General features: G+C 42.0%; 1 protein-coding gene across 1 annotated transcript in view; it reads left to right on the forward strand.

The window, feature by feature from the left end:
* LOC146759366 (uncharacterized) overlaps positions 1-23,174 on the forward strand; it is a 233,401-nt gene extending 210,227 nt beyond the window's left edge. Inside the window, exon 4 of the mRNA XM_085510360.1 lies at positions 22,793-23,174. Coding sequence (XP_085366486.1) covers positions 22,793-22,796 — 4 coding nt within the window. The 3' untranslated portion in view covers positions 22,797-23,174. The remainder of the gene's footprint in view (positions 1-22,792) is intronic.
* The last annotated feature ends 2,990 nt before the right edge of the window (positions 23,175-26,164 follow it).

The raw sequence follows: 26,164 nt of genomic DNA on the forward strand, positions 1-26,164 counted from the left end.
AGATTGACAGTGTGGTCCACTGGGACAACTGGTCAGTCGAAGACTGCTTAAAGGATGCAAAGAAAAAAGGAAGAGCACGCTCAAAAACCACCATTTCCGTACTATTAGTTGCATTAGTTGCATTAGTTGCATTAGTTGCTCCCTCTGGAGCTGCATGCAGATACCAAGTAAGCGTTGATAACCATGCTTTCAAATCATTATACATGTTTACAATTCCATAGGAAAAAGTGGCTAGCTTAAACATGCTCCAATATGTTTGGAGCATCACAAAAGAGGAACTAATGAAATGCAGTCCCTGGTAGAACAAACTTACTAGAGGGAACATTTTTTTCTTTTTTTTTTTCTTTTTTCTTCAATAGAGAGAAAAAAAACTAAAAGAAAACAAAACTCAGCAGTGTTTATAAAATATACCGGAGTATTGGCAGTCCGCCTGGACTTTCAAGGTCAAGCTCGCAGGCGCAGAATCGCAAACCTAAGATAGCTCCTTAACAAAGAAAAACAACTTGTAGCTCTGTTAAAAGCTAAAAGAGCAACAGAAGAAAACACAGAAAAACAGCAACTCAATTTGCCCGCATTCTCCACCAAAATCTGTCACGGTTTGAACTAAAAATCCACGTGCGTCCGTGACAGGGGCCGTGGGCCCCGGAGGGGCCCTGGGCCGAAAGGAAAAAAGTTAATTAGGAAAAGAAAACAGCGGCAACGATCTAAGGAGGCACACTTATTTACTAAATACTATATCGAAATACAGGATAATAAAATATAATATAATATAATTGAAAATTGAGCTAACGAATCAGACAAAATAAGAGAGAGAATGAGTCCCGTAACCGAGAGGCCTACTGTGAAATTTAGGCGAGACGGTGAAGGCTCCCACACACTCCCCTGAACGCCAGAACTCGAAAGAGATCAGTCTGTTCTGCGACAGAGTTAATATAGAGTCCAGGTCCCGTGACCTATCGTGTTGTTCCCTGGGAGATGTAGTCTTCTTCTGTAAGTTGCAGATTCAGTAAAATTATTCATGCTTTATATGATGTTATGATGTGGAATACTGATATCAAAAATTACAAAATTATTAAACCATGACATGAGCATTCATTTCATTTTTCCTGATGTTGTGTGGGCGATGAACCTTTACCAATATAGCAGCTCTCTAATGACAAATACTTTTAAAGAAGTTAAGAATTAAAGAAAAATCCCTTACCTTGTACAGCTCCCATGCCATTCCATATCTGTTTGTGGTGGTCAAAAGCAAAGCGCTCTGTCCCTTCAAGGTTCTGTGTCATCTGGGGATGGGATGTCACTGCTGAAGGCAGTGTGATGGTTACTTGTTCATTTTCACTCCAGTGGGTGGAATTGCAGATTTATGGAGTTCTGATGGGTTAGGTGCAATTAGTTGGCATTTGTAGTACAAGTAAACATTACATTGTTTGCTCCTGTCTAAAGATTTGCCATATTACAGGAGCTTTTTGCAAAAGATCAGGAAAAGGGAGATGTGGGGACCAAGGGGCTTGGCTTGTAAGTGTATTCTATTTTATGATAAATAATTCATTGAAAAGGATTGTGCAGCTTATTGATTCTGATTCAGAAAATTAATATTTTGCTTCTGGGTTTCTTTGAGTCTCGCCAAGAGAACTGCATAATTTGATTTTAGAGGGAATAAGAGGCCTAAAGCAACCAAAGGAAGAATGCAGAATAAAGAGAGCACACTGCTATGGGCAGGAGAGCAGCTGTATCCAGGCCTCTCCCCCAGCTCAGACTTTGAAATAAAATAATGCATAGACTATGAAATAAAAAACTGATTATCCATCAGAACTGGAGGTTGCAGTGTGGGGTTCCACTCGGTCTAATCTTACTCTGTAAAGATGAAATCCAGTCTTTCTCCATTTAGGTAGCACAGGGAGCTCAGCAGAGTCTTTCTGCTTACTGGTGGTGTGTCACTACATCAATGGTAATTATAGTCTACTTTTGCCAAGACTAGAGCTGTCTTTCATGGTTTAAGGAGCAGGAAGTGTTTATAGCTTAGAACCAGTGCTGTTGTCTTCTGTAGTTACCACAAAAAACACTTGAACACTTTCTATGCTTTCCTCTTGTGAGGATGGAAATAACCCAAATTATTTTTGTACCTTTGCCAAAGCAGAGTTGAACTCGGGGCCTGCAGGTGCTACACAGGAGCGACCTAAATGGTTACACTGTGGGATGTCTTTCTTGTGTGCTTTACACTGTGAGCAGAGGTGGTTTAAACACCTTGCAGGCAATCCCTTTTCCAGACCTCTGTACTGTGTAATGAATAGTGGGTGTTTAAGTGGGAGCCGATGGGTCTGACTGCAGCTTAAGTTTGTTTTTGGTAGAGCGTGTTGCAGAAGACTGTCTTGACTGACTTTCTCACCTAGAGAAAGATACACATATGGATGTTTCCTATCAGAGCAGGATTAACAGTGTCAGAAGAAAACGATGACTGTCACTCGACCTTGATGAAAATACGATCTTTATTTAGTTGATAAGGTTCTATTTTGCAGAAAACATGCTGAAATTGCTCTGACCACTCCAGCTGTGATCAGTGAGATTAATTGCACAGTGCTTATGTTCAATACATCTATCTAATTTTCTAAATGTGCATTTCTGAGTGCACGTCTCTATAGTACTCCGGGTGACAGGTCAAGCCATGGAAAGAGAAGTTAATCCAGTACTGGACAGATCTGACTTCCAGGTGATATGTCTCATGGCAAAGGTACATAGATCACAAGCCAGAGGTCTTTTATGTTACGAAACTCCTACGGTTCATGTTCTGCGTTTGTGTCTTTTTTTTTGTCATGGTGTCTGGTGTGCGTGGCATTGACTTGGCATCTCAGCATCTCCCTCCAACAGCGAACATTTTCACCTGTCAACGTTTATAACTGGATGTGTCTTTTAATTTTCCTCTTAGAGCTCTCTCTGCTCAGGGCATTTTGCAGCCTTACTTTTCCGCTACTGCTGTGAGGAGGATGAAGGAGCAGGCTGGACACTGGCTACTTCTCTAGAATAAACTATTTGCTCTGTCAGAGTCAGTGAGCGGTAGATCGAAGCAAGGTAATAGCTACTGGGGAAATGACTGGTCTAATGGAGGCATCTTGTGTGAATGGGGGATTTCTCCCACCTGATTTCATAGTGTTCAGTGTACAGTCTCCAGTGAGCCGAAGAAAGGTGTGCTAAACCTTTAGTGGTCCTAACAAAATGTATTTTGGAACACAGGCAAGAATTCCTTCTTGACCTCAGTCTAGCACATACAGTATATGAAGTCATTCAGGAGCATTAACTGTGTAGTAAGTTCCCAGCAGAGGCAGGGTAACAAAGTAGCTATATCTGAAAATAAGCAAAAAGGGAGTTGAATTTTTGTCTCTGGGGCTACATTACTAATAGAACAGTAGAGTATTTCCCCCAGAACCTGGAAATCCTTGGAGAACATGAAATTCACATAACAACTCTTCATCTCTGGTTCTCTAAGGGCAGCTGTCTTAAAGACCAACAGGTAACTACTGAGATTATTGCCATGAGATGCAGTGAGATCATAGGATTCTGGATTACCTGAAAGTGCTTGACTGTGTGGAAATAGTTTAACTCTGAAATCTCTACAGTACACTGCAAGTTCCTTACTCAGATATTCTCTCTCCACAAAAACCTCCTATTTACTTCCTACTCAATGCTCTACTCAATGCTGTACCTTTCTAAAACTGGGGAAAGTCTAGTAAGGGGACTTTTGTTTTAGCTCTGTTTAAATGGTATGTAAATGATGTGCTAGCAGAGTCCTGGAACCAGTACTCCAAAGGTTGTTGGTACCTAATATATTGCTTCCCATGATTATTAGTTGAAGACAAAAACAAGTGATTCTTTAAATGTTTCCAAAAAGAATATCATCCAGAGAACATCCTGCAAACTTCAGAAGCATAGATGCATCTGGGGATGGAACAAACTCTTGATCATCCTAATACAATTCTCATAACTGCCTGTCTAGTGGTTAAATTGTTCAAGGTATCAGCCAGCTTTTAGTTAGCATCCTGTGCCCCTGGGGCATTTCTCCTTAACTCTCACACTTGTTTAGGTGCCGTCACCCTCATATTGCACAAGACCTACTAAAGAACTTAGTAGTTTGTGGGTTTTTCTTTTCAGAAACTTTTTATAGGTGTTTTTCTGCATCAAAAGGCTATTCCTCTACCAGCAGGCCAGTTTTAAGGACCATTCTGCCAAGTCAAATGTCAAATATGTGGAGGGTTAACTGCATTTTGCAGCCATCTTCTGAAAAACAAGGTAATGTATCAGTTGATTGTAGAGGCATTTTACTCTCTTATCTCACAAACATACAGTGCTGTAGATGTTGGCTTCACAACTCTGCTTTTGCTCAAGAAGAGCCACTAATTCTTGTATTTCCAGCCATGTCTTGCAGTCAGTTCAGGCATTCGGAAGCTGTCTTCTGGGAAAACAAAATGACAGCATGTACTTCAGACATCATGTTTTTTGATAATAAGTTTCATGCCTCATTTGCTATGAAACAATTGGGTTTTAAGTCAGTGCTGCCCAGGTAACTTCACATTTTTCATGACCACAAAGAGGATGAGAAGTGACTGCTCACTACGAGCAGGTTTCAGAAAGCATTACCTTGTTAAGGGTGTTTTCCCCTTTTTCCTCATGTTTTGAACGGATGGCACTTCTGTTCATTCTCTTTTTGCATTTGTGCCTTTGAGTGTTTTGCAAACACTGCAGCAGTTCTAGCCCTTTGTTTGGGAGGTGTTTCTTACATACTGAGGCAGACCCTTGCAAAGTCATTAAGTGTTTTCTGCTGACTCAGATATTATTCATCTCTTGTGTTTCTTTATCATTTCTTATGTTTCTTGAACAGAGATAAATTTCTCTCCTCCCCAGATGGTAAATATACCTTACTGTGATATTAATCAGAAGCAGAATGTTTAATCACTACCATGGCCCTTTGTCCAGGTGCAATCTATTCATCTTCCATACAGTGAGCAGTTAAAATGGTCAGTGAGTGGATGGCAAATCCAATAATATACAAGAAGGATTTGTAGATCATTTGGAACTGTGCTTGCTCTTCTCCTATACTTCATTGATGCACCATCACAATCCTAGATAGTATTGAACTGTTGGATTTCCCATCTCTTCTCTGTAATGCATCCTCGCCTGATTATGGCTGTGCAAGCAATTCTGCTCATCTTTTAAGCTATGTGGCCAAAATGCCATTCAGATCAAAATAGAGTGAAGCAGACCCAAAGGTGGGAAGTTCAAAGAGCAAAAGAACAAAGAAGGAACGAGGCGTGTTGGTTTCAATTCATGCATCTTTAACACATATTTAAACAGCAGAATTACGACATGATAGTTCTGTGCAGTGATGGCAAATGGCTCCCTTGCTTCCTGGTTTGTGTCTTCCTCTGCTTACAGGTGAATGTGGGTTTCATTTGTTGTTACAGTTTTTTGTTTGTTCGTTTAAATTATATGAACTGGAACTAATTTTGGCTGAAGTGTTTGAGTGCAAGACAGTGCTTCACCCTCCCAAATGCCCCATCTCCTCATGGTTCCAACAGGCTGAGTACCTGATCCACTGGGGCAGTCTGTACGGTTGGACTCTGGGGAGTCCTCTGACACATACATGGAGATGAAAGGGCTCTTTCATCATTTTGTGAATCTAATTCCCTGGAAAACATCAGCAGGAATCATCTGGTAGTTTTGATTCAGATTTCTGTTTGATTGAACGTTCATTTTTCTTTAAGTAAAGATTTGGAACATTTTTAACCTTGATCATCTGTAGACATTAAATATCTTGGGGCAGCTTTCAGAAGGAGAGGTTATTTATTGATTCCATTTTTTAGCTTGGTCACAGGTTATGTAGCTGTTAGAGGAATTTGAAGTTTCTACTGCTTTGTGAACATCTATGAATGTGATATTCCTGTGTTTGGATGCCTGAGCAAAAAGGGCATGGTGATGGTGATAGCTTATTAGGTAAATCCAAGTTTCGTGTTTGCCATACTGTGTCATGTTAGTGGTGTAGAACATGGAGCAAAAGGAGCTGCTAATGTATTTCATATAACTCTTCAAGGGCACCGCCTAACTTTTAACAGTAAAGGAGTGTGTCAGCTATGAGAGCAGCTGCAGAGTTCTGGGGTAGACTCACATTACTGTAAGGAGTCAGAATCAGTTTATGACTACCAGGAGGTATTGCTTAAATACATATATACTCTACAGTGCTCTTTCATACAGATGCTGCAAAAGGGGAGTATCTTCTTTCTGTCCAGGGTCTGACGTAAAACCTTGATGTGCCTGCTCATGAGAGGAAACACCTCCAACTTTGGATTTAGATCTATTACTGGATTCAGATTTTACTCTCAGTACATATATATTGATAATTGTGTTTTGTAAATAAGAACATGAACTTTCTTCCATCCCTCCCTCCCTTCATCCTTCTCATCCAGCACTCTTCAGCGTCTCTCCTTTGTTAGTGTGAGAATACAAGCCCAATGAATTCTGTGGAGGTTCAGCCGAGCAATGCAGTCTATAATTAATGTATTTGGTATTCAGAAGGCTTTTATGTAGCTGTGCACAGGTGAGCCACTGTAATTCAGCAACTTTTCATTAACACTTTCTGGAGCTGTCCCTGTTTTCTTCCTATTGATTTTTATTATTATTATGAAATAACCTTGGGAGCCACACAGATCTTGTTGACTGTTACCAAATACCAGTCCAAGCCTATCTCAGGCTGGGAACAATTATTCATGCTTACTTCAGAGGTAATTCATTTATCATTTAATAGCTAATAATAGCAATTTAAACAGCAGTAGGAAGGGATGAGATGAAAAGAGCAAATGGCAGAAAAAGGAATCACAGAAGGACTGCATGCTATCATATCGAAGGTTATTCAAATTACTGTACACGTACAGATCTGACTGGAGTACCGATAATGAACTTGTATATATCCAGCAGAACAAATGGGCTCTGCATTGCCCTTTCTGTGAGGCACATTGCTACTGCCTGGTATTAGACATTTTCGTATTGATTAGGAGCATCTGTATTTCTGTGGTACAGTCCTTTTCCCTTAAAATCGTACTTGAAATGTGGAAGTCATTGGGTCCCTTCACATGCTGGGATAAAAATTTACTTCTAAAGCAATCAACATTAATTTATGAAGTTATGAAATATCTCCCAAAAGACTGGATTATGAGGGATATGCACTTCCGTCTGAGGTGATCTTTATAGACCAGGATAGTGCTGACACTGGAACGGGATAGAGTCTTTCCTAGAAGTCACAAAGGATAATGAGAGGATTGATATGTTTAGACTTACAGTCATTTTGAATGCAGCCAGATGCGACAATTTTGGGTTGACCATGGATCAGGTGTTTAAGAGGCAGTGTTAGGACACTCCATATAACATTATTGCAGAGCTAGGTGGTGAAGGCTTTACCACACATCAGTCCTGCACAGCATTGATGGCGGCAGGGTTACGTGTGCTGCTACTGTTTAAAACATTAGTGTTTAAAATGGATGTCTTCTGTCGTGGGCAAAATATGATAGAAGGAGCTGCATCCTCAGTGAAACCATCAGTGGGATCCACGTTTTCCTCAGGTCAGAATTTTATATGTATTTAAGTTTCTCAGGCAATAAGAGCAAAGGAAAGCATTGTGGTTCTGATACAGTGATGCTCATCAGCACACTGTGTCCCCATCTCTCTGTTCTTTCTCTGCAGAGGGAACACATGAGATTTGTGCTTTCGAGGCAAACAGCTTATTGCAGGTTTTGGTCTGATGCCCAGCCTGCAAATGAGAGTCTGACCAGGCCACTTGTACTGTGGTGACAGTATACAGCTGCTATCTAGGAGCATATCAAAAATCTTAGCAAGACAAATGAGAGACTGAACAGTTATAGGGATAGAAAAAGACAGATAAATTCATAATTAAAGCTGTCGAGTTGCAGTAAAAGGAACATTTAACTTGGAACGAAAGTGGGTGGGCGAACAAAGTGTCGTATTTGGAGGTGAAAGTTGGCACTTGAACAGCATTTTTAAAGTACTCCAAAGCCACCTCCACTGACATCTCAGCTCTATTGTATATTCTGTCAGAGGCTCTGGCTGTGCAGTGTATTGTGGCTGTGACTCATGCGCAGCCCCTGCTGCTTGCTGCCATATGAGATATTAGAGAGACAGACATGGCAGGAGTATTGTGTGAGACTGAGGTAAATACGTGCAGGTTGGTGTTTTTAGACCCAGCACACACATGTACATGGACATATATGCATAGAGGCATAAACATGTAAGCCAGCTGCTGTAGCCTGTGGCGATTCATTATATCGTCTCAGAAACAGTGGGGGTTTATTAAGATGTATAAGCTAAATGAGATATTAGCAGGAAGAATTTGTGAGAATTTGGCTGGAGCTGGGCCTGCAAAGATGTGATGATAAGATCATGTGATGTTAATACTTCATACGGATCTTCACAGAGGGTTGGAACTTGATGATCCTTGAGGTCCCTTTCAACCTGAGTATGGTTCTGTGAATACTTAACATCTGAAGAACACACACACACAAAAATAAAGCCTAAAATCTCAAATCCAATTCCCATGAATACTGGGGGAGTTCACTCACAAGATGAAGACCTGTGCCATTTTGGCCACGGCCAGTCTGTAGATAACAGTAGTTCAGGCTGAGCAAAGACAACATGCCAAGCACTGGCCACCACCAGAGCAGGAAGGAGAAGCAGGGTCTGTACACTGTAAGAGGATAGAAGAAAAAACAGCTGTTTCCAGCTATTAGAGCGTGTTCTTTCCATGTTTCTCCCCCGATGCAGTCGGAGTCCCTTGCTGAATATGTCTCTCAATCCTGCATCCATTTCTTCTTGGTAAAACTTGTGTTTTTCGGATGGATGTGAAGCTAATTTCTGGAAGGATGAGTTTCATTTTTAAAGTAACAGAAGCAGGCTTTGTGTGGTTACGCTTTCAAGTACATCCTTAACCATTTAAAAGTGCATTACCAGCAGTGTTATTTATGGTATCTTATTACCTGTTAAACTATAATGGCTTCCTATTAAGCATTAACAATTAGTTACTACCTTAAATCCCTCTTTCAAAAAAGAGTTAGAGGAATTGGAGCTTGGAGGGAGAGTAAGCAATGGAAGAAACTAAATTCAAGAAGAGCTATCAGGGCAGTATCATTAGAAATAAGGAATAAAGGGAGGAATAGAAAGCATCTATTCCTGTCTATTCTGTCTATTCCTGTGTAATCTGTTTGTTCTGTCTGGGCTGCTCAACAAGTTTTTACATTACACTGTGTACTTCAGAATTGTTTCTGAAGATGCCATTCTACAGTATCTTCCATAAAGCATCAGCATCTCATTAAAAGATAAAAGTCCAAGGTATTCAAATAGCAAGCAAACTCCCAGTATCAAACAACAAAACAGTGTTTGATCTCCTTTGAACTGCAGGGGGCAGCCAAGAATTTGGGTATTGCTACCTGGATTTGTCTTGTCAGGCTTTCCATCGCATTAATACTTATTTTTCATTGTAACACACAACCTGTATTTTCATCTGTGAAGATGTGAATCATGAGACAGGATCCATTGTACGATGTTCAGCCAGTCAGGAGTCCTTCCTGACAGTGCCCAGCATTAGAGATTTCAGAGAGATGCAAGAAATTGCCATCGTGGACAATTACAAACTATTCCCACCATATGGGGGAATGCCTTTCTATCTTCAGACAGTTATTTATTTATACTTGGAAATGTGAGAAATTATAGCCTTTCCAAGTAATTATAATAACAATAATCCTTTCTAATGAAATGTTCCAATGTTCTTATTTTCTGTACGAGTGGTTAATGCTTTTTGAGTCGATCAGTTGAGTTTCATAGATCAGCTGTGTGTTGCTCAGAAAATGTTTCCTCTCTTCAGCTGCGCTTTCACCTTTGCAAATGCATTTTTGTCCTCTGCTGTAAGAGAGAATAATTGGGAGTGCCCAAATTGCCAGTTATTTTGTAAACAATGATTGTCTCTCTTGTGCATCTGGTCACGAAAGACACTCATATTTTTTAGCCTTCCTATTGCTCTAATGACTTTAATCACCTTCTCTGGAACCGTCCTTATTTATCTACTCAGACATACAATCTGATTTTTGGGTGGTCCAGTATGGACTCAGTAATCTCTATGGGTCCCTTCCAAATTGGGTTGTTCTGTGATTCTATGTGTTATCCTTTAACATGTAGGAAGACAGGAATTCAGGATGGCTTCGATAGAGAAAGCAGAGCATTTCTTAAAATAAGTTTTGTAATATTTTCCATCCTGTTGTCTGTAGGCCTTGCAGTTTATTGTTTTCAGGAAGGATGGAGGTTCCTGGATTAATCAGCCTTATCATCACCTGATTTGATGAATGTGTTGGAGAAACCATTTTATCTTTAAGTAATAATCTTGGAAGATTGCTGGCCACAAAGAGGGGTTGTGAAGGAAACCAGAGTCTCTCAGGTGGGAATGCATGCCCGTAAGAAATGATGTCACTTTTTATATTTAGATCTTTTAGATTTCAGCATTATGTCTGACTTGAAGACGGTTCTCACCTAATTAGTCCAGAAAGGATGAAATGGAAAAGAGAGAGTTGAGTGGATGAGGATGTCATGCTGGCAGCTTGTGGGCAGCACAGGAGCAGTGAATAAGATAGAGGGTCCCCATAAGAAGCTGGGACCTAAGATCCCTCCCTGCTTTCATGGAAGTGAAAAACTGCCTTAATTTCAAGAATTTTCTGTATATACATATATATATATATTATTTTTTCATGGAGATACAAAGAATGGATTAGGCTGAAAAATTAGTTGGGTCCTTTGACAATATGTCTGAGATGTCTTTGCCATTTTCAAGGAGCAGATTGGAGACATAAGATGCAGAAGCAAAGCTTGTGTTCACTTTTCTCTCTCTCTCTCTTTAAAATCATACCCAGGTTCTTTTTGTGCAAATGTACTACTCAGGATCAAAGCCTCTGCTCCAAGTGGAGGAAGTCCCTGGAGAGCAAGGCCTGAAAGCTAAGCCTCTAATACTGCTGCTGCTGGCCATACACCAGGTACTGCTTGGGAAATCTAGTCATGCATGACCCAGCACCTGGAGATAGAGAGAAACTGGGAGCAGTGTACTCAGCATCCCTGCATAACTTCTGATCTTTGTTCTCTTTGCTAGCTCATGTCCTTCTTTTGGCCGTGGTCCATCAGGAGTTTATTCCCAGCAGTGTCAGATATCTGAAAGACTCTTCTGTAATGCAGCATCCACTGATTCCTTAGGCTTCTCAGAAGTGTAGTTTCTGTCATATGGACTGGGGTTTATCAGAAAGTGGATAATGGATAGGCTCACTACAGGTCTCTGCTTATTTTGGTGTATTTTTCCTCATTTCTGGCATTTCCATCTCCTTACTGAGTGGCTCTAAGTTAACGGCTGTTGGGGAAGGATCAATAGAAAGATGCTCTCTGCAACATCTGAGATTATTTCCCCTGCAGGTATGACAGGAACAGCCTTGCAAGCAGGATACTTCTTTGCCTTGTGGTGCTTTCCTGCCTCTCTTGTGAGGTGCTGGGTTTGCATGCTAAGAAAGCCACAGTTAGCACAGCTTAAACGAGATGACTCTCAAGAAGCAGTGTCCTTGATCCCTCATTAAAAATGTCCTTGACACGTTGTGCCATCAGAAGGAAGGTTTGCGATGCTGATCACCGGCAGCGTTTCTTCTCCTATGGATGTTATACAGCCTCAGAACATTTTGTTTAATTCATGGGAGAAGGAAGCTCTTTGGGTTTTGCTTCTCTTTACTTTTCTTTTTCTTTTTTTAATGCTTCCCTGAAGGCTGCATGAGAGCTATGGGGGTAGGAACGCAATTGCGGGAAGGTAACCTTTCCCATCCCTCAGCCTCTCAAGAGATGCATGCAACAGCAAGATACATGTAAATCCATCAGAGCTGATAGTGTGGTTTAATGCTAACAGATGTAAAGCATTAAAGGAAATAAACAGCCTGGCCCTGAATGGGATCCAGAGGTATAAAGCTGCAGCCTTGTGCTCACTCCCCGTGTTATTCCAGGTAGTTATTAGTCGTTTAGCTTAACTAAGAAAATGTCAGCCTTACTGCTGCTTTCTGTCATGTCTGTACGCTGCTAACAGTAATGCAGGTTGATTTTGGTTTGTTGTTCTTTTATTAGTTTAAACAGCAGATTATGTTCGTTTTTCAGCAAAGAGGACTTCATTCTAAGACTTAGATGCTGAAAGAGTAACTGTTACCTCAGCAGACAGGTAAACAGGCCAAATTTCCTTCTATTTCCCAAGAGTGCTGGAGGCAGAGGTAGACAGAGAAGTCTGTGCATTCTCCAGTTAAGATCTTCTCTTCCACACCAGTAAAATATCTTTGGAAATATATGAGGGAGCCTTGGAACTTCAGGAATAACAAAACCCAGATCCCTGCTATGTTTCCCTCAACAGATTTTATCTTCTTGGTGTTTGGGCTTGGCTATTTATCTGATCCTTTACATCCGAATGACATTCCTATGCAGTGTGTAGCCTTGCTGTTCTTTCCTCTCTGTTAGATGTGTGGTTGATGTAACTGGGCAGAATTTTCAATTAATCGACAGCCTTTATTCCACCTTTTCTTACAGTAGTGGCATGATGTGCCTGCAGAATTTCCCTACTTCCTTCCACCTTACGTTGCTAGAAATCACTTGGCTCAGAAAATAAAAGCATGGAGCCATTTACCCTTGTTTAGTCCCCTACTGATGGGTCAGAAGTGGAGATTAATAGGGTAGGAAGTGTGTTTCTACTCTGCAGTCAGTAAAGGAAATTCACTGGAACTAAATTAATCATGAAACGGACACAAAGAGGAGAATAGATTAGCAGGGAATTAACTCATTAATTAGATTCATGCCGAAGTTCAGAAGAGGCTTTCCTTCAAGATAACAGCCGAGTTCAAAGATCAGCAAGGGCTGATCATGAGAGGCAGGCACACCGTTTTCCTTCTGAACTCTGTCAGGCTTTACCTTAGCCCAACATCTGGCTGGTTATTATAGGATATCAGACATATGGCTGGCAGGAATTCAGCAGCTGGCAAAGCCTAACCACTTAGTGCCCAGCGATGGAGGCTATTATCAGCCCTTTCAGCTCCCTGGGCTCTGGATCCTGGTGTTGGTGTGAATGCAGGAGCTCTCTCTGTTGTGCCACTTGGCTATTTTTAGAGCTCCATCACAAGTCCTTGTGTGAGCAGCAACAGCTTGTTGGAGAATGGGTTTATTTCCAGCGTTAGGGTGAGCAGAAACCAATACAAGCTTAAGATAGGTAAAGTGCTAAAGCACTTCATTGTGGTAGGGTAGAATAGGTAAATCATTGCATGTTTCTAAGGAGATGGGGTTTGGTTGCCGTCTTCTTACTGTTCTAATGGGACACTTCTCTACAGGGAAACTTATGAGAGAAGCAAAGAACTGTCTCTGCAGTTACTTCTGTGCTGCACAAAGCCCCTGCCAGCTCCCTTCAGGCTCTGTATGACCCCTTGCTGCTCACATGCCAGAAGGCCCCATTACTGAGTAGTGCATTGTAATAAATGCCACACTGTTGCACGATGGAGCTGGTGAGAAGCATGGAGAGACTGATTTCTAACACACTCTTAATGAACTAACAAACCAGTGCTAAACACCGAGAGCAGATCCATGTGAGAAGGGCCCCCTGCCTTCTGACTTAAGCTTTCCCTCCCTTTGCTTTTGCTGCCTCACAGCATGGATGCAATCAAACCATATTCAGGAACATCTGAGCTGTGTATTTGCCACTTAGGACTTTCTGGGTAGTGAAGTTTCCACATTGTTTATTTAGAGTTAAGTGTTCTGCTGGGTCTCTTATCACTTTCAGTAAATAACAACTGTCCTCTAAATTCTTCAGGCTGATTACTGAGACTGACAATCTGTGTGTTTTGAGTTGCTGAGCTGTATTAATCTCTAATATACCCTGGTCTGTGGATGGAAAGGGTAATGTATTGAGGATGTCACAAGAGGTATAAGCCAAAGGACTTGGTCTTCTTGGGAATGTGAAGTGCTTTGGCTGTGACATGAATAAATCTCCCAGCAGTAGCAGTGCTATTTCTGTTGGGAATAAAGATGTAAGAGGAGTCTGTCTTTTAATCCAACTTGTTAGAGATTTTATAGCACCAGAGCTAATTCATTTCTAGAAAAGAGATTGCAGACGTTATTTTTACCTGCCTGTAGTTTGCCCTGATATAGTTTATTCCACTTGCTTAATGGTGGAGTTGATAAGAATCCCAACCCCAAAAGAAAAATCGTACTGCAATTATAAGTTAAATAAGGTATCATACTGGGGAGTGGAGATGAGGGTGGAAGAGAAGGCATAGTTTATGGCTGTAATCTGTTCTTTGTATTGTAGAGTCTAACCTTCCTATCAGTATGAGACCTGGAAACGTGTCTATTGAAACCCTACTGAATGACACCTACCTGCAGCCTTTGCTAAAATGCAGGTAGGAAAGTGAAAGGAGATATCAGGTCCATGGACTATATAAAATGCAATCCAGAATTTATGCTGAGATAATTCAGTCCTCTGTAATCCATACCAGACTGATGAAATATTGACTTGTACTGTGAATGTGACCCAAGGCAACTGAAGACTTTACTGTGCTTTGGATCAGAACAGTTAAGAATGCAGAGTGCACATTCAGTCAACAAAACATTCCATCTTTGTGCTTTTAATACAGCAAAATGCTTTCCTGCTTCTTTTGTTTCCTTCCTTCAGTCACAACAAAGGAGTGTTATAAGTGGCCCCAGAGAAACAAAGCCTGGAATAGAAAAGGGATTTAGAGAGAAGAGATCAGATGAAATTGGTAAGAGAAAGAATTCCCAATACGATGTTCCCAGCTCAGCCTTCTGAAGGGAAGCCCTGTGCTCCTGATCTGTTATGATTCACTTGGCAGCTCTGCCCAGATGGCCTCTCCCCTTCATCTATACCTCTATAAACTAAGACCCAGCGATAACAGCCCTGCCAAACCTGGCTGCTGCTGATAAAATGTACACAGCTTTCAGTAATCTATTTGTTCCTAACGGCTCATCAATGAAAGCTCATTCTAATTCTGTTCATTTTGATCTTCTCTGGAGTTTCTGTGAGGAGGAGTGAGGTTGCAAGGAGTGACCTGTAATCCTCCTAGGTTTAACAGTACCATAGGCAAGTTTTATTCAAGCTTTCATTTTATACTGCCTGATTCCATTGGTGCATATTGATACAGGATTATACTTTCTCATCTTTTTGTTTTCTGACCTTACAGTGATTTGGTTTTAAATACTGCTGTGTCCAATAGCGATTGATTTTCCAGTCTTGGGTATCTTACCAACACATCTCATTCCCAATCAAAGTTGTCCTGTGCTGTTCTAGCAGAAGTGTCCTCTAAATGTCCTGTTACTCCTTTGCCTTTTCTCTGCCAGTTAATGTTGGAATTATTGTTCCTACATATTAGTTGTGGTTGCATAAAATTAATGAAGCTAATGGCTGGCGGTGACCTCCACCAGCCATCTTTTTTCTTCAACTTAGCTGCATCATTTCTGATAGGTTAGTCTAAGTTTTCTGTAGAGATCTCTAATATTGGGATTACCAGACTCTGTAAGTAATCTGTTCCAGCTCATACAACTCTCATGTTTAGAACTGTCTGTCTGTCTTAAGTCCTATCTTGCCATAGGAAGTCCTTGCCATATATATTCTTTGTCTTACCTAGACTAGCCATAGGAAGAAGCTTATTTGCTTTTCAGTGATGTCCTCTGGACCTTTTTCAGTTGTGCCAAGTCTCCCTGTGAATTGCTTCCTGAGTCTGGAAACAGAATTCTAACAGAGAGATTAACAGTGCAGAGAGAACAGATTAATTTGTGTGTCCTGCCAGCGTACAGGTTTTTTTTAATACCCAGCCAGAATTGTATCTGCACTTTGGTACATGAGTGGCTGGCTCACATGCAGCTTGCAGTCTTCAGCAGTGCAGAATGTTGTCGTTTTCCAGTAGAAATGCTACCTTGTCATTGCTCCTCGTTCATGTGTTTGTAGCATTGATTATTCCTGCCTGACTGTAGTAGCTTGTAGTTGACCCTATTGAATTGCAGTTGTTTACTTCAGGCTGCTTTTCCAGTTTGTCAAAATGATTTTGAATTCCAATGCAAACTTGTCTTACATTGGTTTCATCCACAAATCAAATTAACATACTTTCTATTTCATCTAAATCTTTAATAAAAATATTGGATTGTACCAATTCTGTGACCAGGTCCTGCAGAAGATCATTTAGAACAGCTATGCATTTTGACAGCGAGACTGAGAGCTACTTTCAGAGTACTTTTTCTAAGCAATTTTTATAAGAGCTGCTCTGAAAGTAAAGCCTCCTATTTTATTATGTTGGTTGAGGATGTCAGAGGCAGATGTTGGTGGTATGGCAGTAGAGTTTGAACCTTCCCACCAGGATCCCCTTCTGTTTTGTTGCTGTGTGATAAGTGGCAGCAGAGGCAAAATAGCGTCTGTCATGGAAGTGCACATGAAGCAAAGGAATGGAACTGAATTTCTCTGTGCAGAAAAAATGGCATCCATTGACGTTTGCTGGACATGTACAGTGACCAATCAGTGGATGTGAGTACAGTGAGGCAGTGAATGGTACATTTCAGCACTGGTGACAGTGATGTGAAAGACAAGCTGTGTTCCAGATGGCCATGCAGATTTTTTAAGTGCGACCTGCAGGCTCTTGTTCACTGCTGGTGAAAATGCATAGCTAATGCTAGCATCTGAGTTGAGAAATAGTGTTTAGTAGCTGAGAATTTACTCTATCAAGCAGTGTTATTGTGCTCTTTGTATCTACTGTGATGTCCGTGGAAATAAATAGGAGGCATTATTTTTGGAGCAACCTACAGATGTTCATCCTTCTATAGCTCATCTAAACCATGCTGCTTATCTGGCCTGAGAATTTAGTAAAGTTTTGGAAACTCTCTTGGCATCTCGTCCACTCTGTGTTGCTCTGACACCTTCTCACAGGGGTAAATTAGAATCATTAATAGTAATTTGTTCCTGACAAAGGTGTGTTGAATGATACCTATCTCTTCTAAGTTGTTCTAAACTGTTTCTTTCTTCTGAGGACCTGGAGTTAAGCTGACAGGTCTATCATTTTTCATCATCTCCCCCCCTTTTTTTTTTCCTCTCTTCAAAAGAAGTCTGTACATTGTATCAGTTATCTGGTTCATCACCAGGCTTTCCTAAGTTCTAAAAACATAATCGTTAACAGCTTTGAGATTGATTGAGTCAGTCCCTTAGAAATGCAGTAGGAATATAGCAGATTCAGCTCATTCGGAGAGATCTAAGCTATGTATCTTCTCTACCCTATTACTTCTGTATTCTAGGCCTTTTTTTTTTTTTTTTTACTTCTTTGTTAGTTCTTAACAACCTTAATTCATCACAGTTGACCTTTTTATGAAAACTGATGCAAAATCTCTCCTCACAACCTTATCAATAGGATTTGCTTCTCTGATGAGGAGCAAACTAGGACTTATTATGCAGCTTTTTGCTACTAATAAATTGAAAGAATTGCATCCTTTTCTGTGTGATATTTTTGCCAGACTCGTCTCACTTTGTGCCTTCATTTCTCCACCTTTATTCCTAGTTGTTCTTTCTGTACATTTGTACTCATTCATATTAATCTATTTAAATCTTTTTCTGCGTATTGATGACTGCGTTTACAGTCATCAAAGAGCTTGTGATATGATCGGGTTGGTCTCCTAACCCTTTGGATATATTTATTTGTAGTAACAGAATTAGTGTTTATATTCTTTATATATATATATTGACAGTTCTTAAGTCTCTTAGAAGAAAATTCTTAAGGATTCTTATTCATAAACCCACCCACCCCAATCTCCATTGAGTTGTGTGGAAGATTTTCATAAGGCCTTGCCCACTTGAACTTATGTTTTTGCATAAGTTTTGATGGAGCTCTTCCGTGGCATCACTTTTACTGGGGCCAAAATGGTTCTGAAATGTGTGTTGTCTTTCTCTTCCGACATTGCTTACAAGGAAAATACAAACTTGTTCTTTAATGCTAGCAAACTGCATGTCCTGTGCTGGGTTGACAGGGTCTTTAGAAGTAAGAAAAGCTGTTCGCTACCAGGGTTCACTGCTTCTAAAGGAAACAGAGTTCCTGCTAAGAGTCAGCTTTACGTGGAAATCATGCTTGTAGTCAAGCACATTACGACCACATTATTCTATCAAAATGTAGCTCAAACAAAAATTACGAATTTCATCACAGTTACGAAATGACAAGCAAAATCTTTTCTCATTTTTATCTAAAGACCTTGGCTTTATCTCTCAGCCTGCAAGTTCTGTTTCCCAAAGCATCATTTTCCTTTGAAGGTATTGACAGTAGATTTTGATCGAATGAAGGTATTAAAAGTAGATTGGAGATAAATTCCAGGTTGAAGCCTTCATTCATCCCATCCCTACTGAAGCTGCTGACCTGAGCCCACCAGACACCTCAGGCACCAGCCTGGACTCAATGTCTCTGCAGTGCAGCCCAGCCCAAGCACAGCCCGAGTGCCCCGACAGCAGCACCACCATGCAGGCTCAGGTCAGCATCACCGAGGAGAAGCTGAGCATCTCGCAGGGGGGCACAGAATCAGGACACGAGTCCCAGGCTCCGGGCAACAGCACAGGCTCTGAGCAGCTCTCATGATTACAAGAGAGGATGAGTGCCATCTTTCCTCCAGACCTCACACCCCCTCCTTTCTCCTATTGAATAAAGGCACGCTCGTGCTCAATCAACGCCTTGACTGAATTCCGAGTTTTCATTCGCAGAGATTGGGATGAGTGCAAGAAACATCAAGGCAGCTCAGCTTACAACACTCTGGCTGTGGGGTTTGTGCGGCCGAGCTCTGGGTGTGTTCCCATTTTGCCTGACTTTGGGATGCCTGCAGCGAGAGCTCTGCTGCCGTTGTGTATGGCAGCAAATAGTCTCTAGCATCCTGGATGCTGCTCATGAAAACCCCAAGCTTCCTGGCTGTGGCTCTGTGATGCTTTTCAGGGCCTTTTGATGCTCTTTGTTGCCGTAGCTGCTCCCTAACACCTCTGTCCTCCCGCCGTGTCCATTCCTGGCTCCCACCTGTGAGCTGTCCCTGCAGATCATCTCCAGCCCTGCCATCATCGTGATGCGGCAGGAGGAGCTCGCCCTGACCAACATCAGGCAGTGCTGCCTGCCTCTCACACTCTCTAGACCAAGTGTAACTACGCTGTCATGGAGACAAATGCTTTCTGTCACATCCTCCATCCCCGCAGACATTTACCGGTAGGCGGCTCTTGCAGAAGAAGATTCAAGCAGCAGAACCTTTTGCTCAGCTACAGCACACAAATGCTACAAAAGCAGGAACAACCCGCAAGCTCTGGGTCTGTTTGTCTTGCACAGGCATGCACTAACTGCGTTTGATGGTATCCCCCATCCTTGATTTCCTTCCCTGCTTCTTGTCTGATGACGCTGCTGAGCCAGGAACAAGCTGCCCAGTGTGGCAGAGCATGGTGCAGAGCTGTGCTGGGACCTCCTCCCCTTCATCTGCTGCAGATCAGTGCCACACACGTGCCATCGAGATGCTCTGGCACGGGATGTGCCTCCAACCCAAAGCTCCTTCCCACCTCCCAAGGAAAAACAAAGCAACCCAAGCATCTCCAGCAAAGCTGCCCAGCAGACAGCAGGGAATGCAAACAGCTTCTGGCTGCTCCCCTGCACTCCTGTCCTAAGTAATAGACCCCATGAGGACTGGCTGGGAAATCAGTGCATGACACATGTGAGTGTGCACAGGATTGTGCAAAGCAGTGGGGTTCCATGAGTTTGTGTGTGTGTGTATCTCGGCTGTTATGAAAGCATGGGAAGACTGCCTTACTGAGTCCCAGATAATTACTTATCCTCAAATGATTTTTCCTGGCCAAATTTAAAGCCTCTTACAGGTAATCGAGATCAACAGGCTGTTGTTGCACAATCAACAGGCACAATCTAGATGATCAGCTGAGGAAAATAAAGCATCATGCCAAGGGTACTAGATAAGTGAGCAGCTTGAGATCTGCACATTTATGTGATACTCATGGTCTTAGACAATATTTGCTTAGTGAGGTCACATTGAATGAAAGTAAAATAGAAGAAGTGCAATTGGTCTCAGTTCACAGCTGGCTGGTTTGTCTCAGGCTAATCCTGAACTGCCTCAAGCGACTGCTTTGGTGCTCTACAGAACAGCAACTTCAGAGATCTCTTTCTATTACTAAGTGTTTGAAAGAGAAATTTGCTCTCTTAATTATCCATCATTTCTGTGCAGTCTGTTTTGTCAGACTTGTCTTTAGCTTCCAAGTTGTATGTGAAGAATTGTTTCCGTTGTAATGCACAATGTACTAAAAATTGAGAGATGAAAATGTGAAGAGTTTTTCCAGCTTTGATTTCATGTCTGGAATTTTGGAACCCACTACTTGCAGTTGTTAATCTGTCCAATCTGGTCTGGTTTGGGATGCCCTCATCCTTCTTGAATCGCTCTGCTGTTAAAGGCGGAGCAATTCCTACAAGTGCCATGGCCCCACTGTTGTTCTAATTCTTGTTTCTTTGTTTTCCACACACTGCTTTTCAAGCCTCCTTTTTCTTTACAGTCAAAGTGAGAATTGCACTGTGAGGTGTCTGAACCTTGTTGTGCCTCTACATAAAGAGAACAGCAGCAAAGCCTGACAGGTGACTGTGCTGACAGCTCTCGTAGCCAGTAACACGTAACTGTGCTAAATCCCTTGTGACGGCTTTGATTTCATTTTTGCCAGTGAAATCCTTGTAAAAGGAACTGCAGCAGTGTGATGAGCTAAGGTGAAGATGCTGGCTTTAGTAGTGCTCTAAGCTGAGTGGAAGGGCAATTGAATGAGGGTTATATGCTTTCTCTGGGACGATAAGGTTTTATTTCCTGAGGGAAAGAGCCAGCTTTTCATGGGCTATATGTGGGCTTTGGCAAGGACAGACAATCCAGTCTGTCAGGAAGCCATTTGAGGTGCTTCAGGTTTGTAAGCTTGTCTTTTTGTTTCTCAGGTGGATATTTGGAGCATGGGTGTACTGCTGTATGCTCTGCTGTGTGGGTTTTTCCTTTGGATGATGACAATATGATGGCACTCTACAGGAGGATACCAGTGGGTATCAGTTGTGCTAGAATACACTGAGAAGGGAAATAGCTGAGCTTGACAAGAGGCCTTGCTTTTCGGATGGCAGAACATGCTGAGCTGTGGGTAGAAAGGCCTGTCTGCTGAATATTGTCCCTGTTTTTGCTGCTTTGTCTACCAGTATTTTGTGGATTTGGTTCTACGCTTGGTTGGCCTATGTGGCACTGTAGCCTGATTCTATACCATGATAGCATACAGAATTTAAGGAGAAGTATTTTCCTGCCAATGGGCTGGATTTTTTTGTATCTGGTTCTTCAACTGGCTGCTCCCTATACTATCTGTAGTAAAAATATAGACACATCATTTGATTTCCCTGAAATGAATGTTCCTAAATGCCAGCTCTTCTCATGTCTACAAAGGTCAAAGTTCTGCATTTGCTATTAGAATTTCCTCTTCCAGAATCAGGAGGTAATGTAGGACCCCACAGATTGACTTCAGAATCCAACAGTTAGTTCTGTTTCCTTTCGGAGTGCATAACAACCTGAGCACATGAATTGAATGACGTGGCTTTTTAGTCTGGTACAAACTCTGCTGTACACTGAAACCTGGTCCATTTGTAAGCAGGACTTTGTCCATCTCTGCAGGACAGCAGAAAACCCTTTGTGCTAATCATGATGCCAAGAAGCAGAATGCGGCAAATGGCAGATGATCCAACTGCTTCAGGTGTTCATTTCCTTAAAACTGTGAATAGTTTTGGACTGAGAGTTTGTAAGCAGAATGGAGCTCTTAAAGCTGTCAGAGATTATTCCTGCACTGTTCAATTCTATCTGCCTGACATACACAGGATCTCAGAACTGCATTGCTTGAATTGGTGGAAATTGTTGAAGTGAACTGGGATGAGCAAGTTTTAGAACTTAGTCAGAGTGCTGTAAAAAATGGATAATCTCATGAGTATTAAGGTACAGGATTGCTATTTCTGCGCTGAATTTGTTTTTATTTTACATGGCTGTGATCTGAAAGTTGCTTGAAACGCAGGCACCTAGGCACTGTTGTGTAACTGAATTTCACACATGATAGATCCTGAAATATCCTGGAATCTAAAACTCTGACTTGTTTTAAGTCTGCTGCTTGAGTATAATCAGGGTCATAGTGTCTGTGTGCAGTGTTTCTTTCCCTGTAATGCTCCACATCATTTCATTTTGGGAATATTGAAGGAAATGGACTATGTGCCATAACTGTTGTTAGAACAAAGTATCTCTGGTGTGATCTTATGCATAGGTTCTGTAACTGCTCTTCACAGCTCAGGTGTTTGACCTTCCTTTTGGTGAAGTGATGAAATACTGCTGGTTTCTATTTGTGCTTCTAGGCACCTTGAAGCTCTTAGGAATAGAACAATTGTCTCCAGTTCTTTTCAATGATATCAGTAACAGCTCGAGTGTTGCTGCCCACTAGGTAGACCCAAAGAAGCAGATTACAGTGAAACAACACACGAGCTGGACCTGCACGAGGATCACTTTCAAGACAGTGGCTCTGTTGCTTGAAGCCTATTTGCTTCTTCCTGCCGCCACTCTATTACCAAGTATCAACAACCTTTCATGATTCAACTTGCAAATGTTTGACACTAACCCTTGTGTTTCTATGCCTTCCTAGGTGATTCGAGCCCTTGTCAACCCCAAAGATCCAAACCAAGTAGTGATGTGCAGTGTGTTTCCATCAATGGAGAGTTCTTATTAAGCACGAATCGCTGCAATTCGGATGACAGCCTTCCACATGGTAACAGTGATGGACACAAGGGGCTCATCCACGTTCATGCTCTCATATCTCCTGGCTCTGCTGAAGATGCTGACCTGAGCCTGCCAGACACAGCCGTCACCTGCCTGGATTGTGACCCAGTGCCTTTGCAGTGCTGCCCATCCCAAGCACAGCCCGAGTGCCCCAGCAGCAGCACCACCATGCAGGAGCAGGTCAGCATCAGTGAGGTGAAGCTGAGCATCTTAGATGGGGACTTAGAGTCAGGCTGCCAGTCCCAGGCACCAGGCAGCGGCACAAGCTCTGAGCCACTCTCATCTTGACAAGAGGGGTCCCATCTTCACCCCTGACCTCTCAAGCCCTCCTGTCTTTTATTGAATAAAGTCACTCATGCTCATTTATCGCCTTGACTGCATTCTGAGTATTCATTCACAGTGATTGCGATGAATGCAACAAACAGCAAGGCAGCTCAGCTTGCAACACTCTGGCTGTGGGGTTCATGCAGGCAGAGCTCTGGGTTCCCATTTTGCCTGGCTTTGGGATGTCTGCAGCAAGATCTCTACCATTTTGTATGGGAGCAAAGAATCTCTAGCATCCAGGTTGCTGCTCATGATAATCCCAGTCTTCCTGGCTGTCACTTTGTGATACCTTTCAAAGCCTTTTGATACTCTTTGATGCCTTGGCTGCTCCCTAACACCTCTGTCCTCCTGCCATGTTGACTCACGTCTCCCACTTTTAAGCTGGCTTTGCAGATCATCTCCAGCCCTGTCATCATCACGCTGCAGCAGGAGGTGCTCACCTGGCCCAGTGTCTGGCAGTGCTGCTTGTTCTGCAGATGAGCAGCTGCCTCCTCATCTCTTCAGCTACAGTAGTTTTTCTCAGGGCAGTTAGATGCAGTCATGCTCCTCTGGATTTGGTGTGTTAAATCCATGCTGCATGGCAGCAGTCAGTGCAATACAAAGGTGTTCTGTGTGCCACAGCATTTCTCCAGGGGCTGCCAAAGGTAGAAGCACAACACAGCACCATCCTTCTGACAGTAATGTCTGTGAGTGTTAGACATGTGAGCACTGCATCATCCCCAGCGTGTCAGTGCTTTTCCACACCAACCTGACTCTCACACTCTGCACTGAATGTAACTCTGCTCTTGTGGAGACAAATGCTTTCTGTCACATCCTCCATCCCTGCAACCATTTGCCGGTAGGCAGCTCTTGCAGAAGAATCAAGCAGCAGAACCTTGTGCTCACCCTACAGCATGCAAATGCTATGAAAGCAGAAATAACCTGGCATGCTCTGGGTCTGCAAGGCTGCACAGATGGGAGAGGTAGATTGTGTTTTTGCAGTGGAAGTTTCCAGTATTTTCAGTACATAGTGTAGGCCCTAACTGAATGTATAACCCTCTTGTAAAACAGCTGTATAAGTAGTTTTTCCACCAAGAAAGTTGCTGAACAGAGTTAAGTTCAGACTGGGGGCATTCTGACATGGGGAGAATTGAGACAAGCACAAGATAAATACACAGGGTGGGTAGAGCCCAGCACAGGACAGAATGAATGTACTGACTTTTGGAAACATTGCCCTTCTCTCTCTGCAGAAAAGTACAAGGCAGACCTAAAAACAAGAGGTTGGTAATTGACCTTATATGGAAATGAATCCTAGCAACAGTCTTGAGGAGTCTGTGAGCCTGAGATGCTCAACCAATGAGAGCCATGAGAGCATCACCTGCATTGGGTTTAGGGCATAGAACAGAATTGATTTCACTGACTGGTGTGCAGTTTCTCCCTTGCCAATAGGGGATGTGCGCGCAGTATTGCAATAATGAATAAGCACTGCTGCTATCGCTGCCATCTTTGCCTAACTAGAAATCTTTGACTTTGAGAGTTTCTCACACAAGGGGAGAGGGTAAGAAAGTAAAGAGGCACAGAAAACTAAGGGAAACTGCTCTTCTTTATCTTATCTATAAAAATTGATACAATTGATGCTGTCGTGCATTTATTTATTTATTTTTAATTTTTTGCCAATGTCAGTTAGATTGTTTTAAAATATCCACACACCAAAATCTGACTACCAAGCAAATGTAATGAAAATGAAATGAAGGTGAGTTAGCGGAAAGCACAAGGCCATATTATATTAGGCTCTAGCAAATTTACAGGCAGTCACTGCACGAAGAGGTAGATCTGAGTTGCACATTATATGATTTCCACAAAGATTAAGGAAATCTGAAGCTTTCAATATATTTTTTTAATTCTTTTTTCATTTCATTTTTTAAACACCTGACCCAGACCCCAACCCTCACAGGAGCTGTAAAGATAACAGCATTAACCTGCAATGTAACTCTAATCCTAACCCTTACCCTGATTCTAAAATCGTCTCTAACTCCAAATGTAACAACAAAAATGATGCTAGAAGTTTGTAGCAAAAGGAACCTTAACCCTGATCATAATCCAAAAAACAATCATTAAGGTAACAATAATCTTTACCTTAAAAGTAATATTAATCAGAGCCCAGATGATGCCTGCATCCAATCAGAAGCATGCTTTGTATTATTTAAGAGTTGTATTTTTTCCAATGAACTCTCTCTATTATCACGTTTATAAAGTAACAGAGTCTGTTCTTTTTCTCCTGACACTATGCCTTACTCCTGACATCCCCTGGAAATGACCCAGATAGGGCACCATCAAAGTACTGCTAATAGTAATGTCAATCCTAAGGGTATCTCTAGCCTCAGTGTTAATGGGACGCTAACAACAATCCCAACAGCCTTAAACATTCTGGTGGTGTGAAAGAGGTGCTGCCTTGCACATGCTGGGCAGTCCCATTGCCTGTTAAATGCAGGCGGCAGCGTAGAAACATGATGCCCGTGGTCAGAATGCCCTGTGGCAGATCCTGGCACCGGAGAACTGACCGGAGAACCATGAGAGAACTGACAACAAATCACTCGACATCAGAACCGACCCAGTGGTTATTTACAAGCCTTGGGTGACCCAGACAGGATCTCAGAGTGGTGAATGTAGGTACAGAAGTTGTTACTACTCTGTTTTCTTCTAAAAGCTGCTCAGCTGCTTTGCGTTTCAGACCATCCCTGGCTTCACTGTGTGCATCTGTCCAATTGATACCAGGTGGTTTTTTCATCTTGGTAGTTGGGGGGCGGGGAGGAGGGGAAAGGGACATCAATTCAATTACTCATTTATTTATTGACAGACATTCACATTTGCTACGTTTGGAGAAGTTTTTATTTGTTTGCTGTGGTTTGATTTTTTCTTTTTTTTTTTTTTCCCC

The sequence above is a fragment of the Coturnix japonica genome, chromosome 10, assembly GCF_054131305.1.
Source record: "Coturnix japonica strain WE chromosome 10, WE-NBRP24, whole genome shotgun sequence".
NCBI lineage: Eukaryota > Metazoa > Chordata > Aves > Galliformes > Phasianidae > Coturnix > Coturnix japonica.